We start from the raw sequence: 15,399 nt of genomic DNA on the forward strand, positions 1-15,399 counted from the left end.
AGCAGAGGGGTTTGTCACAGGGAGCCCTCATTGCTGGTGTCCTGCTGTTGTAGACCTCCAAGGATTAGATGTAGCCCCGATACCAACAGAATTTTAACTTCAAAAGGAGCAGCTACAAGCTATAGAGAAGTACATATCTCTTGGCCCCAAGAGTATAGAGTTCCCCATGTGTCTTCTTCCCTGTCCTTTGTTTCAGGAGCGTTCCCCATTAGTGAATGTATGCGATGGCCTCTTAGACACTGAAGTTGATTAAGGAAGATGGGTAAGAATAAGTAGAAGTCTGGGATTTGCTTCTTTCTTTCTTTCTGTTGATAGCATAGTTGTAGATCCCAGTCTCTGTCTGCCAGAGTTTCTAATAATCCCAGGAATTTTTGGGAGGGATACGGAAATGGGAGAGAGCCCTGAAGAAGATGATACTCTCCAGCCAGCCAAAGGCCTCTGATTGATGTTGGCTGTGAAGGAAAAAGGCAAGTTCTACCATGTGCCACAGTGAGAATTTAGATGCTTTCTGGTATCTGTACTGGGCTCACATGGGGCTCAGCTTCAGCAGGATGGGAGACAATGCCCCAGCCCTGCATGTTCTTCATTCCAGGCAAAGGAAGCCCTGGGCACCCGTTTACTGTGCTCCCTGTGACAGCTCCCTCCTGGTACTTCTGTGCTTTTGCATGCACGTGTGTGATGCTTCCCAAGGACGTCACTGCTGGCTCCTTTTTTTTGACAGGGAAAGCTGCTTCAGTGAAAAAATGCAAGCGACTTTTTGGAGAAATGAGATTTGGAAGGATAAGTGGAAAGAAGGCAGTGCTAGCAAGGGCAAGGTCCTCGCATGGCTCCTGGTGCTTTTGTCATTCTTACCCACTGGACTTTGAGTTGCTGCTGCTGTTCTGCTACACTTGGAAAGCAGCAAATACGGCTTTTGCTTTTTTCACAAATACGTTTAGATCTGGTTTCTCTTCCAAACGGTATGTGCCATTCAGTCCAGTAAAGCCCTGGGCTTGTGGCAGGTGTGCCTGAAGGCATGGCCTTTGGAAGGCTACCAACCTGCCCTTGTCCTTTGCTCCTGCCAGTGTTTCTTTGTCCCAGATCATTCTGTTCTTTGTCCTAGCTGTCTTTATGGTTGGCACACCATAAACTGATGACTGTTAACTGATGGCTTGAAAATTTATAAGAAAACAAAACAGCTGCTTGCTTTTATTCTTTACTGATTGCCTGGTATAACCTTTATCTGGCAAAGACCTTAGAGGAGGAGGTAAGCAAATGAGGGGTATAACTTGGGTATCCCCACTTTTTAAACTGCTCATAATTATCTGGGCAATTTTTTTCCCCAACTTGTTGGGGAAACTTCCCTTTCATGTCGCCATGCAACTCTGGGTGGTTTTATCCCTTAGTAACCCTGGTTGTGGAAAATCATTCCAGTAGGGGAAGCAAAAGAGAAATGGGTTTGCTGCTGTTACTACTGCTGCTTTTTTTAGGAAAGCAAATTTTTTTGTTTAAACCCCTGAATATCTGTCCATTCTCCTCTCAGCCTTGATAGCAAGACAGTAAAGATAAAATAAAATTAAAGTAATTTAGATTCTTCTGAAAAAGATGATCTCTGGGGAGAGGTAAAGTCTGAAGAGCTTTGTATCAGAAGGCAAAGCTGGGGATAATTAGTAGCATATGAGAACCAGAGTTTGTCATTAGAGCGATAGCTGTCACTGTCAAATGACTGCTGGGGTAACGTTGCCCGAAGGCAACCCAGGCCGTCCGCAGCGGCACGACCATCTGTGAACGTGCCCTCGTGACAGCGGTGCACAGCCGTTCCCTTCGGGGCAAGCTGCTGCTCCCCGCTGCCACCCCAGCTCCCCCTGAGCGCCCGTCCCCAGCGCCCCGGCACTGCTCGGTGCTGCTGGCAGCTGCAGCCTCCCCTCCCACAGCCTGGCCCCCTTCATCCGTCATGTCACCAGCAGCCTCCATCGAGGGTCCCTGCGGGACAGATGGGTGTCATCTGGGGGCCAGGGTCTGCCTGTCGCCGCTGTTCTCCTTGAGGCTTTCTGGTGTGCGTGAGTGCCGTTGGCCTGCTGGAGCACAGTCTTCAACGAAACGTTGCTTTATCTCAGGAAACAGTGACAGCTGCATCCCTTGAAACTTGCAGTCGGTGCCACAGTCCCTCTTTGAGAAAGCGAAATTTCTTTTGAACACTCGGGGCTTGATTTTAGCATATGTGCTTGACATGGATGCAATTGCCATACAAGTGGAAAAAGGCAGCCATCTTCCACAAGCCCTCCAGACAAGAGCACATGGGTATCTCCATCGAAAAAATGCTGTCGGAGCAGTAACCACAGGCTCTCAGCAGGGAGTCCCCTTCAAGGAGGGACCGGTCCGAGCCTTCTCCATGGCAAAGACCACTTTGGATGTTTGTAAACACTAATGCATTCGGTGTGCCAACCATCTATAGCAGATACTTCCGAACTCCGATACTTGAATATTTAAAAATTGCAAAGTAGAAATTAGTTGACAGTTGATTTAAACGCTATTTGTATCCAGTCAAGAGATTTCAGGGGGAGGGAGCTGTTTGTCATATATAGCAATTACTGTCATAAGACTTTTTCATAATCTTGGTCCACAGCTGAAGAGGGTCAGCTAAGTAGATATGGTTTCAGTTTCAGAGATAAACATGCATTTTGTAACATTGCATAACAGTTTTAAAGGAAATTAAATATTAAATGAATATATGTACTTAAAGGACTGCTTATATAATGTTAGTGACTTCAACTAAGAACTGCCAGGAAATTCATGTAGCTCTTAGCATTTAATAAACAGAATGTTTTCCACCATTTTGTTCATTATGGCTGGTATAGTCCTACTTGTAAAGTTGGGATTTATTTTGGGTTTTGTTGTTTTTCGGCAGATCTGCATGGTAAGTGAGCATATATCTGCTCTCTGCGGTAGTCTGGAGAAATAATAATTGCTGCTACATGCTTGGCTAATCTAACACTTCAGAGCTCTTTTTCCTTTGAAATAAGTCTACTACATGCACCTTGTATTGTGGTTTACAGCAAAGGCCCAACACGACTGTCGTGGAAATATGCTACAGTAACTGTTGTGTTTGTTTGATGCAGTGAAGGCTGTTGGGATCAGTGGTGTGCAGAGAGCAAAGCAAGATGATGGACCCAAGGTGAATGATCCCAGGCTCCTCCCAGATAAGTTTCTTCAAAGGACAGCCAAGGTAGGTCTGTGGAGAGTGACAAACGAGCACGTGTGCACTCCCAAAGGCTGAAGGAGACCAGCCCTGGCCTCCCTGTAGTCTCAATCTGTTGATCTTTGAATCTCATTCTCCATTTCAAAGAGAGTAATTGTCCGGTTTGATAAAAATCAAATGTCTTGTTATTTTTACCAATTATCCTGGTTTAAATTCCCTTTGTTTGTTACGCAAAATTACTTAGCAAGATTCAGGAAAAAAATTGGATACTAATATGAGTGTCAGGATATCCAAAGTTGTCAGAATTAATTCTTGGAGACTTTGGAAAGGCTGCTAGTGCTGTCAGTTCAAGATCTGAGTCAATATTTGAATGTTAAGAGACCAGAAAAGGACTGCTGGGTCAGGTCTCTTCCACGTCTTTTGCTTTCCCTTGCATCCTCTGATTCTGGCCCCTGTTGTGGGCTGGGCTGCCCTCTGGTCCCATCCAGCGTGGCGATTCCAGCACTCAGAATCGCACAGAGGTGCAGCTCCTGAAACCTTCTGGAAGGACTCTTGTGCATAAGCTTAGGAAATCGGCTATAATATTTCTGTTATCCAGTGATTTATTATGGTCTACAAAAGTATAGCCTGGATGAACACCTCTCTGGAACAATTATTTAGTGATATTGTAATTTATTATTCATTTCAAAGCTGTGTTGTATGAAGGTAAAATAACCCCTAACTTCAGAAAGCGCAGAGAGGAGGAGAGAACTGCCAAATTCCCCACAGCACATCCTTTCCTGTGGTTAGCATTGAATCCGCCAGCAGCACCGTTTTTGCACTGGCCTGTTCTGTGCTGAATGTCGAAATCACAGGCCGAGGATACAAATGAAAGATTTTACAGCAATTGCTTGTATGTTGTGGCTAATGCCCTGCGTTTGGAAGCATCTGCTTCTTGTCTGGTTTTGTTCTGTAATCAAGAAAATTGCAGTAGAGAGCTAGCACTTGGAAGGCACTTAGCTCTTCTATAGCCATGAGCAAGATGGCAAGGAAACTACATTGTAAATAGGTACTCTGTTAAAAAATGCATACACACATATACACACACAGGGAAAACGTGATACAGGCTCTGTGATTTTTCAAGATATTCTGCTGAGCCTCTGCGTATCTCTGTTCTGTTAAAGAAAATAAGCTCCTCTGAAGGTACTAACTGTAGAAACATTTGCCTCTTCCAGGTGGTCTATATTTTGGAAAAAAAGCATTCCCGAGCAGCTACAGGCTTCATCAAGCTTCTGGCAGACAAGAACAGCGAACTCTTCAAGAGGTGTGCCATGTTCTCCCCTGTGGACCACAGAGTGCCCAGAGCCTATGTGTCCTTGGCGGATTGCCCTCCAGACTTTGTGACCAGGCCTGAGGACTATTCAAATATGCTCTTCATCTGTCGCATAGTGGACTGGAAAGAAGACAGCAACTTTGCAACAGGGTACGTGGCTGCCGTTGGAAGTAGAGATGACTGAGATTTCTCATTGGAATTCTTGGTTTTGCTTAATTTGACGCATGCAATAGAGACAGGAATCTGTATTTTGTATTTTGTGCGTGATGGTGCATGAGGCTAAGGACAGCTCATCACCAGTTAATCTCATGGCTACAATAATGTTACTTTCTTTAGGTGTTTTCTTCAGTGTGCTGGCACATCACAGCATTAATGAGCGTACGGTCTTTGCTCAGAAGAGCTTGCAGTCTGGAGGGGAACACACACAGGTGCTTAGCCTGACCAGCACGAACACCGTGGGATGCTGCCAGCCTTTCAGTCTTCCCTCCCTTTGTGTAAGAGTACTACACGGTGCGTAGGCATTTCAGATCTGCCAGAGGAAGATCAGTAGCTGTGAGGCTCATCTTTGGGTTTTAAGCCTTTATGGATAAGACGTAAAAAGAAGTCACAGATTTTTGTGGGTTTAAATTTGCATTGCTTCAAGGAATCGCAGAATCACAGAAGGAAGGATACTAGAAATCAAGAGAAGGTTCATTCACTCCTGAAGCAGATGAGAAGGGTATTGCACTCTGTGCGTTTCAGGAGGCACCGTGAAGCCATTGGTGTCCAGAGTTGAAATTGCAGGCGCTGCCTTGAAGGAGGAGATTTTAAGCCAGGGCTGCACAAATGGCCTGTGCTGGATCCAGATTGCAAATTCATTTTGCCTCTCCACGAGGAAGACCCTGTAGTTTTCAGCATTTTCATTCCATTCTTGGGAACAGCTGCAGTGTGACAAGCTCCCACTTGGAGCGGCCCCAGTGTTTCCTGTTGACTGAGTCTCAGTAAGAAATGGTGGACATTGATAAATCTATTCAGTTATCTTGGGAAAAATGGAGTGGTCCTGGTTTAGTTGGTGATCCAGGGTAGGGGACTCTGACTATGGCAATGCTGTGGTCCAATTTTGCAGGTGATGGGTATCTGGCTGTAACCTGGAGCATGTGCAGTAGTGGGAGTTGGGCATAAAGCCCAACTTTTCTCTTCCCCTTGCAAAGCTGTTCTGATGGGGTAGCACAGCTGACGTACAATGTCAGCACCGTGATTTTTGAGTCCTCAGCTCAAACTCCTGGTAAAGTTTAAAACTTTTATATATATATATATTATTATTTTTTAAGAGTAGGTATGTTGGCACAGATCTATCAGCCCTAGAACTAAAAGTAAACTAAACTGAAGTCCCTGTTGCCCTGAGTTTAAGTTTGTTATCAGTTGTGGTTGCTTTTTTTTTTTTTCTCGAGAGCCACATGACCCATTAAGTCACACAGTATTTCCTAGCTAAACTGCAGTGCATGAACTGAAGTGGCCTCCCTTTGAGCCCAACTTAACTAGGGGCTGGCTGTGCTGTGAACTTCACTGTGACTAAGTTTCTTATTGGCAAGGATTTTCTTTGTCATCTTTGACTCCAGCAGAGAAAAGACTGGAGGGTGATTGCACTGCTTGGCTTCTTGTCATGAACAACCCCCCTTTTCAGCAAAGACAGGAAAATTAGGAGGATGGGCTCATGTGTTTTTTCATTAGCGAAGGTGTGTGTCTTTAATCTGTGCTTCTGACACATTGTATATTCTCATCTGGATGTTTTGGTAGTTTCCAAGATGTAAAGGGTGTTGTCAGGAAAGAAAATGTCCATGATTGTCTTCATCCATCACCGTTTCCTCTGGGACTTGGTTGCATTTCAGTAAGTGCCTTGTGGAGATGTGAGCATAAAATCTTGGTGACCCATTTTGTTTTTAACTATAAAAACATGCTTGTTTAAACACTGAAAGACAAGGAAACCTCTTGAAAGTTCCAAAATTTCCTGTTTGCTTTTGGGCTGGTTTATAAGCTTGTTTATAAATCATGTTGCTAGTCATGGCCCACCTGAAGGAGAGAAGAGCAGGTGATCTGCAGCTCATGGCATGCTTGGTTTTTCGAACTTTCTTGTGCACCCTTTGGTTCTGCCCACAGACTTCATGATACCCCTTTGGCAGCACCACCATGTTTTTGAAGATGTCTGGACTAAAGAGCCTGTAGGTCTGCGTCGTCTGTCTGTACAGTGGACAGTACGGTGGACGTATGTCTGGAAGTACGACAAGGGAAGCTCCCTCTGTAGTTGGCAGTCATCTCCCCTGGATGCCTTGGGTGTTTCCAGGTACTCTCCATCCTGCAGTTGAACTCCCCCAGGCTGGTCATGCACCTTCCTCAGCTTTCCTTTTCCCTTGGGAAGTTCATTGTCGAGTTTCCAAGCAGTTACTGGCATGGTCTGGTCTTCACAGTGACCACGTGTGGCTGGAGCAGTGGGATGCGCTGGCCAAGAGTTTGGCGGTGGCTCTGGCCATCCAGGGTGGTCATCTGCACAGGGGCAACCTGGGAGGGGGGTGCGTTTCTGTGTCGTGATTGCCACCTGGTGGTCACCAGTGAGACACTGTCCCCTCTGAAGGCCACCCTGTCACCCCGACTGTGCTGGGAAGGAGCAGGGAGGAACTAATGTCTCTATATCCTTTGGTGATGCCCTGAGTGTGTGCTGCTGTGCTCCCTCCTGCATCTGAAGTGATTTTACCGTGGCAGTGAAATGCCGTTTAACTGTACCTGCTTCAGGTAGCAGGTAAAGCAAAATAGCTCCAAAATGTTCTCCTTTTCCAAATAAATATTACAAGTGCTGCCATGTACAGTTATTTTCTGGGGACCTTTTTTCAGTGTTGGGAGTCCAGGGCAGTTTGGGGTATTAGTCCAGACATCTCTGCATTTCTGGAGATGGTTAAGGTGGAATCTTTTTGCCCCCACGTATGATGATGGATGAGACTATTAAAAAAAAAAAAAAAGTGATAGTAAAACATTGAATCACTGACTCCCTTTGTTTTACATGGGGCTTGTGTCTATTCTAGCTCGAGGCCTTAGATATTGGACTGTCAAGGTGACAAGATTTGTCATGGCATTTGCAGTAAAATGAAATGTTGCAGGGTGTTCTTTCACTTGGTGCTCTTTCCAAAGCCATCCAAGTGGCTTGAATTCTTTTATCTCTGGCATTTTATTCTGTTTTTTTAATTCACAAATGTATTTGGCGTGAGGAGAAACGACAAGATGGCTTGGGATCAGAAGGTCTGATCCCCGAGCAGTGTCGCTCTGTTGGAAAAACACCTTGTTGCAGATGGGGACTGTCTCTCAGTAAAGCTGTGTTCCCTTGGCAGAGCTAATCACCGTCCCACTCGGAAGCGTGGGATGGTCCCGTCTGCGTGGGGAGCGCCATGCTGCTCCTGCGCTCCGATGGCGGGTGGCCCAGCAGCTGAAGGGAGGCAGCTCCATGGTTTGGGGTGAGGATGGACTGTGCTCTCAGGTGCTGGGGGTTCCCCAGTGGTGCTCAGCCCTGCAGCTGAGCCATCTCCACTGGGGCTTTTGGGCTTTATCAAGCCTGTACAGCTCTGTCTGTGAGCTCCAGGCCCTGGGTGGTGGGAGCAGCCAGGTGGCCTTCCTTGCTGTACCCTCGCTTGCTCCTATACAAGCTTCCTCTAGGAGTGATGGCTTACTGATGTGTAGGGTGTTCTCCTGCTGCTGAAAGAAGCCCTCCATGTAGGATGACTGTGGACAAGTCTGCTCCAGGAGAGATTGAATAAGGCTGTTAAGTCCCCATGGAAGATATTCACTCCCATTTGGGAGCCTGCCCAGCTTTCCAAAGGAAACAAGCCTTATGTAATTATGCTTTGTCTTTTTGGAGAGTTCTTATCATGTAACCTTTGAACACGATGGCCAGTTTCAGCGGGGGCTGGGGAGTGGAGAAGGCTTGAATGTTTGTAAAAACATGTGGCCAAATAGGTGCTGTAAGTGTCACCACGAAGGGGAAGATGGCAACTCAAGTGTGGCTCTGCCGCAGGCTCGCACACCCGGGAGGCCAAGCTCCAGTGAGTCGGCAGGTCAGGGCAGTTCAATGAGCTGGCAGCTGTAGCTGATTCAGAGGAATACCCTGGGCTGCATGCTGCCCAGCGTCCCGACCATGGCATGCTGCTGGTGGTGCACGCTACCGCCGTTTCTGACGTCAATCCAAGGTATTCAAGCATTCAAGGTCATGCTCCCCCATCAATGTCACTGAAAAGAAATGTTTATGTCTGTAACTATTGTAATTTTTTTTACCTTTCAACATTTTGAAGAGATACACACAAGCCTGAGGTGTCACACACTGTGACTCCCTGGGACTGAACGTCTGACTGCTGCTGGGCCCTGTGCCTGTTGTTGTTTATAAGCCTCTTGAACTATTCTAGCTACCCTTGGTGGCCGCGGAGCCCCGTGAGTGATTTTACAGCCTGGCTGTTGCTCCAGGGCCATCAGTGATCCTATATGCGTTACCTTTGATCACATGCTGTCCTGTCAGATTTTGCTCTGATGCAAGTCATCATGTCTGCGTGACTGTAACATGGCCCCAATTAAAGTCAGTTGTACACTTTTTATTTCAAGGTACTTGGGAAATGTTCCCTGGAACACTGTAAATCAAATGTTAATTACTATTAAAAAAATATTAGTCCTATATCAAACCTCCGGGTAAACCCCTTATGGTTCGTAATCTAATTTCAGTAAACGGATCAAGAGAACATGGGTTTCAAGACTGAGCTGGAAAGCACTCTGGCGTTCAGAGGTGCTTTCCATGACTTGTCGTGCAGACGTCCAGCCGCCCTCCTGGTGCACTTCCTAGCTCTGCCCTTCCAAAAGAAGGGGCACCTGAGGCTCAAGCCCATGCCATTTCTTTTTGGTAGGGCAACATGTCCCCTCTTTTCCTCCTTTTCTTTTTTTCCGATCCATCCTTGGTGGTGCTGGTGGCCCTGTGGACCCATGGGCTCGTCCTTGCTCAGTCTCCCCGCTCCACACTAGACGTTGGAAATGAAGTGGTGATTTCTCTGGTTTATTGTTACTGCTGAGAGGGAGGGAGATAAAAGTGATGCCTCGTTTATTTACATTAAAATAAGGATCAGACTGGGAGCAAGCTGCAGGAACAGGGAACTCTGCCTCGATGCCAAACGCACGTGTATTTCTGCCATGCAGTTTGTACATAAAATTGAAACAATGGAGCGAAATATCTTTTATCCTTGTTTTCATTTTTATTTTAGAGCTAGGCAATGTGAACCCTACAATTTACCACGCCACGAAGCGCGCGATCCTTTCCAGCATATTACCCAACGTGACAGGTTTATTACGCAGCCCTTCCCGTTGCGAGGAGAGATAGCTGCGCTCCCATAAAGAAGATGGGCTTGCTTGCACCGTGCGGATGCGGTTTGTTCTATGGGTTTATGGCACATTTGAAGCCCCGAGAGCATCTTGCTTGTCCAAATGAGTAGTGCACTGTTTTGGCCCCAATTTCAAAAAGTAATTAGTGCCTGTTCTCACTCACTGGAATTAAAGCAGAAGGATCAATATAATGATTGTGTATTTTATGCAGTGGAAAAACACTTATTAGAGTGGCTGGTTTTGTGCTGTGTTATTATCCCTCTCATTTGTGTCATATTTTGATGGATTTGCCTTAATTTCAGTTGTAATTTTCTTGGGTCAGGAGTGTTATCTCTATTGGCTGTAATGTGCCATTTGCTCTAATGGCAGTATATTAAAAAATAAAAAAAAAATTTACCTCTGTGTACTGTAGAGCAATCTGGGGGTGAGAAAGGGTACAAGGGGACCCACCGTGGCACATAGGTTCTCATGTGATATTTGTAACCAGCTGGGGAGGGAACAAATGTCCCACTCCTGAGTCCTGGTTTGCATGCTGTGTCCAGAGCCGAACGCTTATTTGACACCAGAGCTGTCGGACAAACGCGTACTGGGGTTTGCACTGGAGCAGATGGAAACTTTCACTAAGCATAATAGAGCACCAGTCTCATCCGCACATGTGCAGAATACTTCATCAAAGGCTATTAGCATGTGGGGGACAGTTTCCCCTGTCTAGTTTCTAGATAATTGGCTCCTCTGCAGTTAGCTCCGGGTTCAGAGGCTTCTGCTTAGCTAGGAGAGGAGGGACAAACTACTGGGAATGCTTAGGTCCTGGAAAGAGACTGGAAAATGGCTGGAAAGACAATCTGTAGGCATATCTGTGTGTGTGACTTCTGTAAGGAGGGCAGTAAGGGCTCTTCACAGCTCTGTCTTCATAGGGCATCAGTTTGCCCAGGCAGAGATGCGTATCCTTTGGGATGGAGAACAGTGTGCTGAGCTCCCTGGGAGCGTCTTCTGTGGAGCTCTCTGGGATCTGGTGGGAATCTGTTCTCCATTTCAGGTAGTGGGGGTGAGTCACCCCTTTCAGTGTTGAGGAGAGGAAGGAGGATCTCAGGGGAACCAGCCATGTGTAAAGCTATAGCTGCCTGTGTGGAGGGCTTTTTTTATCCCTGTTGGGTGTAATTTTTTTTCCTAAAATTTGACACTTTCTTACCTCTGCAAAAGCCTAATAATATAAAACATCTCCTTAAAATGAGGTGCACGAAACAGCCCAGGGTACTGTCTGGCTAGTGTTTTGCATCTCCAGCAGACATAAGTCACGGTATGGTCTGAATTCCTGCTAAGTCCTCTGCCAAAACTCAGGGAGAAGTGAATGGGTGAAAGAGTATGTTTGAGGGCTCGGCAGACTGTCTGCGGGGACAGTAACAACATGACAGTAGTAATTATGCACTTAAAAAAGGCATCCTTTCCTTTCTTTCTGCAGGCAGTTGGCCAAAAGTCTTGGGCAGGCCGGGGAGATTGAGCCGGAAACGGAAGGGATCCTGACGGAGTACGGCGTGGATTTCTCTGACTTTTCCCCTGAAGCCCTGGAATGTCTTCCCCAGAGCCTGCCCTGGGTTATCTCACCGGGAGAGCTGGCCAAAAGAAGAGATTTAAGGTAACGGCAAAAAGCACAGTCTGACGCTCTTTCTTGGGGTGATGCAGGGTTGTGCTATTTTGGGTTTTTTTCATCACACTTTGAGAAGGCACTGACTTTATTACATGTAACGTATTACACGTTACCTGTGCTAGCATGGAAAGAAACTGCTTTTGAAAGTACCTACAAAACTAGAAGATCAGTTATTTGGAGAAGTATTTTGTAGGGCAAAGAGGCTTTTTCTCAAAAGAACTATTGAAAACTGAAAATTTGGTGTTTGGCATCTAATCTGAAAGCTTTATGTTTTTGTCTGGAAGGCATTACGTACTTTAGTGGTAGTTTTATAGCAGAGATTTTCTGAATGCCTGGCAGATCAAATGATCTTGGACATTGTTACTTTGAAACTTAAGCGCAGGTAGAGACTGTCCTGTGTTTTCCTGTCTAGTCTCAACATTTTTCCCTGTTTTGAAGAACTGGTGTCATGTGCAGTTTATGATGGCTTTTGATCAGGTTAGCAGCTGGCAAATGCACACCCTCCCTGCAGCCTGGCAACTCTGTGCTTGTCCATCTACTTCACATTAGCCATCCCTGCAACTTAGTGATGCTCTCACCAGCTTTTGGGAACTCTGTGGTCTGTTGGGTGGTAGGCACTCTGACGTTGCTGGACTACCCAAAACTAGTGGGTTTGCTACACTTCAAAGTGTCAGATTTCAGAGATGTCTTTACAAAAGACAAAAGAAATTTGTTTAGAATCTCACTTTGCACTAAAGGAGGGTGCAAGAAAGCAAAGCAATAAATGCATTATTAGGACAATATGGTGTGTTCCACTCCTACCCTTGCTTATGCTAGAGCATCCCCTCTCAGTTGGCAGATTCATTGCTTTCTTGCATATTGCTGACGTGAAACAGCCCCATGAGCCTGATTCCTCAAGACACTGCACTGGTACAAGCACCTGCATATATGTAGCAAGCTCTTCTCCCTCTATCTGTGTTATCGGCATGGACATTAGCAGTTTGAGCAGATAAGCTGGTAAACTGCAGCCATCCATATCTGTACCTGGACTCCAGATGTTACTTTGGACCTAATCCTGCACTGTAGCCTGCAACCTCCTTACTGCTTTAGTGGGTTTCCATTGCCATACAATGGAATAATTCACGGGAGAATCACACTCCTGATTGACTGGTGGTAACGCTCAGATACCAGATCCAGGCTGTAGACTTCAAGTAGCTTTAAAAAGAAAAAAAAAAAAAAAAGAGATACTGAATGCTGCAGTTCAGATGTCGCTGGAAAGTGCTTATTTTTATATTTGTGACTACACGTAGCATTCTCTGTTTCTTCTGACAAAGTTTTTTCAAGCAAATAAAGAGCTTGACTTGTCTCCAGTCAGGCAATCAGTTTTGGAAACAAATTCCAAGTGCATTTCTTGCTTTTATTGCTGAATTATTACACTGGGACTTATCAAGGTGATAACAGTTTTGCAGTTAAGCTATTTAAATCCCTCTCTGCCCCTTCCTGACCACAGTGCACACTACAAAGTAGATTTCCTTTTGATCCTCTCAAATATAAACATTTAATAGTCAAAGTTTTTAAGACAATTATTTGAGCTTAATTTACTAATCCTTTTAATGTCAGCTGCCACACTGCTAACTAGTCTGTGGTCTAAACACATATGGAGATAACATGAGACCTCTAGTTATGGAAAGTAAAATACAGATGTGTCCCTTTTTTTGTTTCCTTACAGTGAAGGGTTTGTCTACCCAGAAAAATACAAGTTTTATTAGTAAATGTAGCATGAATCGTAGCTGAGTGGAGTCCTGCAGTTGGAGACCTGGCCACTACCTCTTCTAGTCTCACCCATCAGACCTTGAGAGACTATTCTTGACAAGTCCTGAGGCAGCTTGGCTTTAACTTGGTATTAAATATTAGCTTTCATATTGTCAGCAGTAAGTTCATTGTGGTCTGCAGTGTTGTACAAATACCTGGTACACACTGGCCCAGCCTGACATCCAGAGGAAGACACCCGGGTATCTGGTCTGGGTGCACATGGGAATTGTGCCTGGTTTTCCGGGGGAGCTCACACCATGTTCAACAGCATCTGTCTCTGTGGGTGCTCATCTTTGCTGTACTTTGTGCGTGTTGATCTGTCAGGCTCCCCAGATCACTGTACAGTACTCTGAGAGTACAATAGAAGATGAATTACAGTGAAATAAAGACTCATCTTTTCTGAAACAGCCATGTTAACACTTCTAAATAGCTCATCCTAATTCAGTTTACACATTGCTCGCCTGACTAGAGTAAACACAATTAGAGTTTGGCTTGAAATACTTTCATGTCTAGTAAATCCTCCCCAGTTCTGTATCACAGTGCTGTAAATTTTCTAGTGTCATGCATTAAGCTTTTGGGATTTGGAATCGAGACCTGAGCAAAGCGTTGTGGTTTTGGGTGTTTCCTCTTCCTGGGATAACTTTTCCTTGTTTCCTTTCATCATACGAAATGACCCTTTCGTCCTCGAAAGGTAACTTCTGTGTTCTGCTAACCAACGTCCTGAGTGTGGTCTGGTCTGCTTGTGAGTCAGTGTGTAGAGCACGGAGGTAGAGGTTCTGCACTGGAGGCATTTGTGAGTGTGGTTTTAGATGAAAGTGAGACAATGTGTTTCACCAAGCTGCTGAGGCTTGGGAGGGAAGGATATTTTGTCCATGCCATCTTGTAAATATGTTCCTTGATCTTCTGCAAGTCTTTCAGTTTTACAGGAAGCCTGTTCTTGCCATGCATAGTCTGTTTGGATAGCAACTGTGATCTCACCTACATAGCCTGTGCAGAATTGCTTCCAAGAGATCTTTTTTTTTCTCATTCTCCAGTAATGGCTTACAAAGAAAGGTTTACATAATATTTTAATATTACTTAAGGCAGAAAAGATCCAAACCTTGTGGATGGCTTTGAAATCTTTTAGCTGATTTAACTCTCTGCTCTGCCACTACTGCATAGTTTTGCCACGGATATCTGCTTTTTACCTGCATGAGTTTATTTATTTGTAAAATTAGGCAACTATTTCATGGGCACTCCTGCGCGAACTTTCCTTGTTTGTAAAGGGCACCAAAAACTTCTAATGAAAAGCTCTAGGCAAGTATTAGCTGTTGGCAATGCATGTTGCAGTTGTATTTTATAGAGAGCATGAAGTTTCATAAAGTATCAGAATAGTGTGGTTAAGGAAACTTCCTTTCCAGAGACTTTAAATGTGATAATACAGATAGGACCAGAGTTCTCATTTTATTATTCAGGTTGACTGGAATTGGTATTTTTTCATTAGAACTTTGAGAAGTGTTTGGTTTCTGCTTTTAGAGAAACATTGGAGGATTAGTGTCATAGAGACAAATTTTGATGGGTGCAAAGTTTCAACCATTTTCTGGTCTTTTCCGGTGTTTCAACATGTAATTTTCATTTCCTTGTTTGCTTTGCTTTGCGCTTAGTGTTTCAATGGCATGGGACAAAATACAGCTCCTGAACAGAAGAGGGGTCAGGGCAAAGGAGGAAATGCAAATGTCAGAGGTGGGTGCGGGAGATGGGGGCTGAAGGACGCCATTTGGAGAGGTGTAGCCAGGAATCTAAAAAACCCAAAAGCTATTTCTAAGAGTCATTCCAAATGTTTCTAATTTCATTCATATCTTTTTGTTTCCTTTACTGCTTAACTGGGACAAGAAACTAAAGCCAGGAAAGTCCAATCATAGTGGGAAACAAAACCTTAAATATTGGAGAGAGAAAAAAGGCTGTTCTTTGCAAAGCAGTTCTGCCTTTTGCTTGTCTCCCATTGTTGGTGTTACTGTGGAAAATGTATAACATCACTCTTTTGGAAAGTGCTAGAGCCTGTTCAAATAGAAATGGTTTATATAGTCTAACATGGAAGAACTTGAGGATATCTAT

At 44.8% G+C, this 15,399-nt stretch overlaps 1 protein-coding gene across 2 annotated transcripts in view; it reads left to right on the top strand.

The window, feature by feature from the left end:
• Window positions 1-15,399, top strand: part of DIS3L2 (DIS3 like 3'-5' exoribonuclease 2) — a 195,592-nt gene that overhangs the window by 70,009 nt on the left and 110,184 nt on the right. For both annotated transcript variants that reach the window (XM_086467581.1, XM_086467582.1), the window contains exons 8-10: window positions 3,099-3,205; window positions 4,393-4,640; window positions 11,329-11,502. In XM_086467581.1, the coding sequence (XP_086323707.1) occupies window positions 3,099-3,205; window positions 4,393-4,640; window positions 11,329-11,502 (529 nt within the window). The remainder of the gene's footprint in view (window positions 1-3,098; window positions 3,206-4,392; window positions 4,641-11,328; window positions 11,503-15,399) is intronic.

Source organism: Leptosomus discolor, chromosome 7 (genome assembly GCF_034619465.1).
Source record: "Leptosomus discolor isolate bLepDis1 chromosome 7, bLepDis1.hap2, whole genome shotgun sequence".
Classification (NCBI taxonomy): Eukaryota; Metazoa; Chordata; class Aves; order Leptosomiformes; family Leptosomidae; genus Leptosomus; species Leptosomus discolor.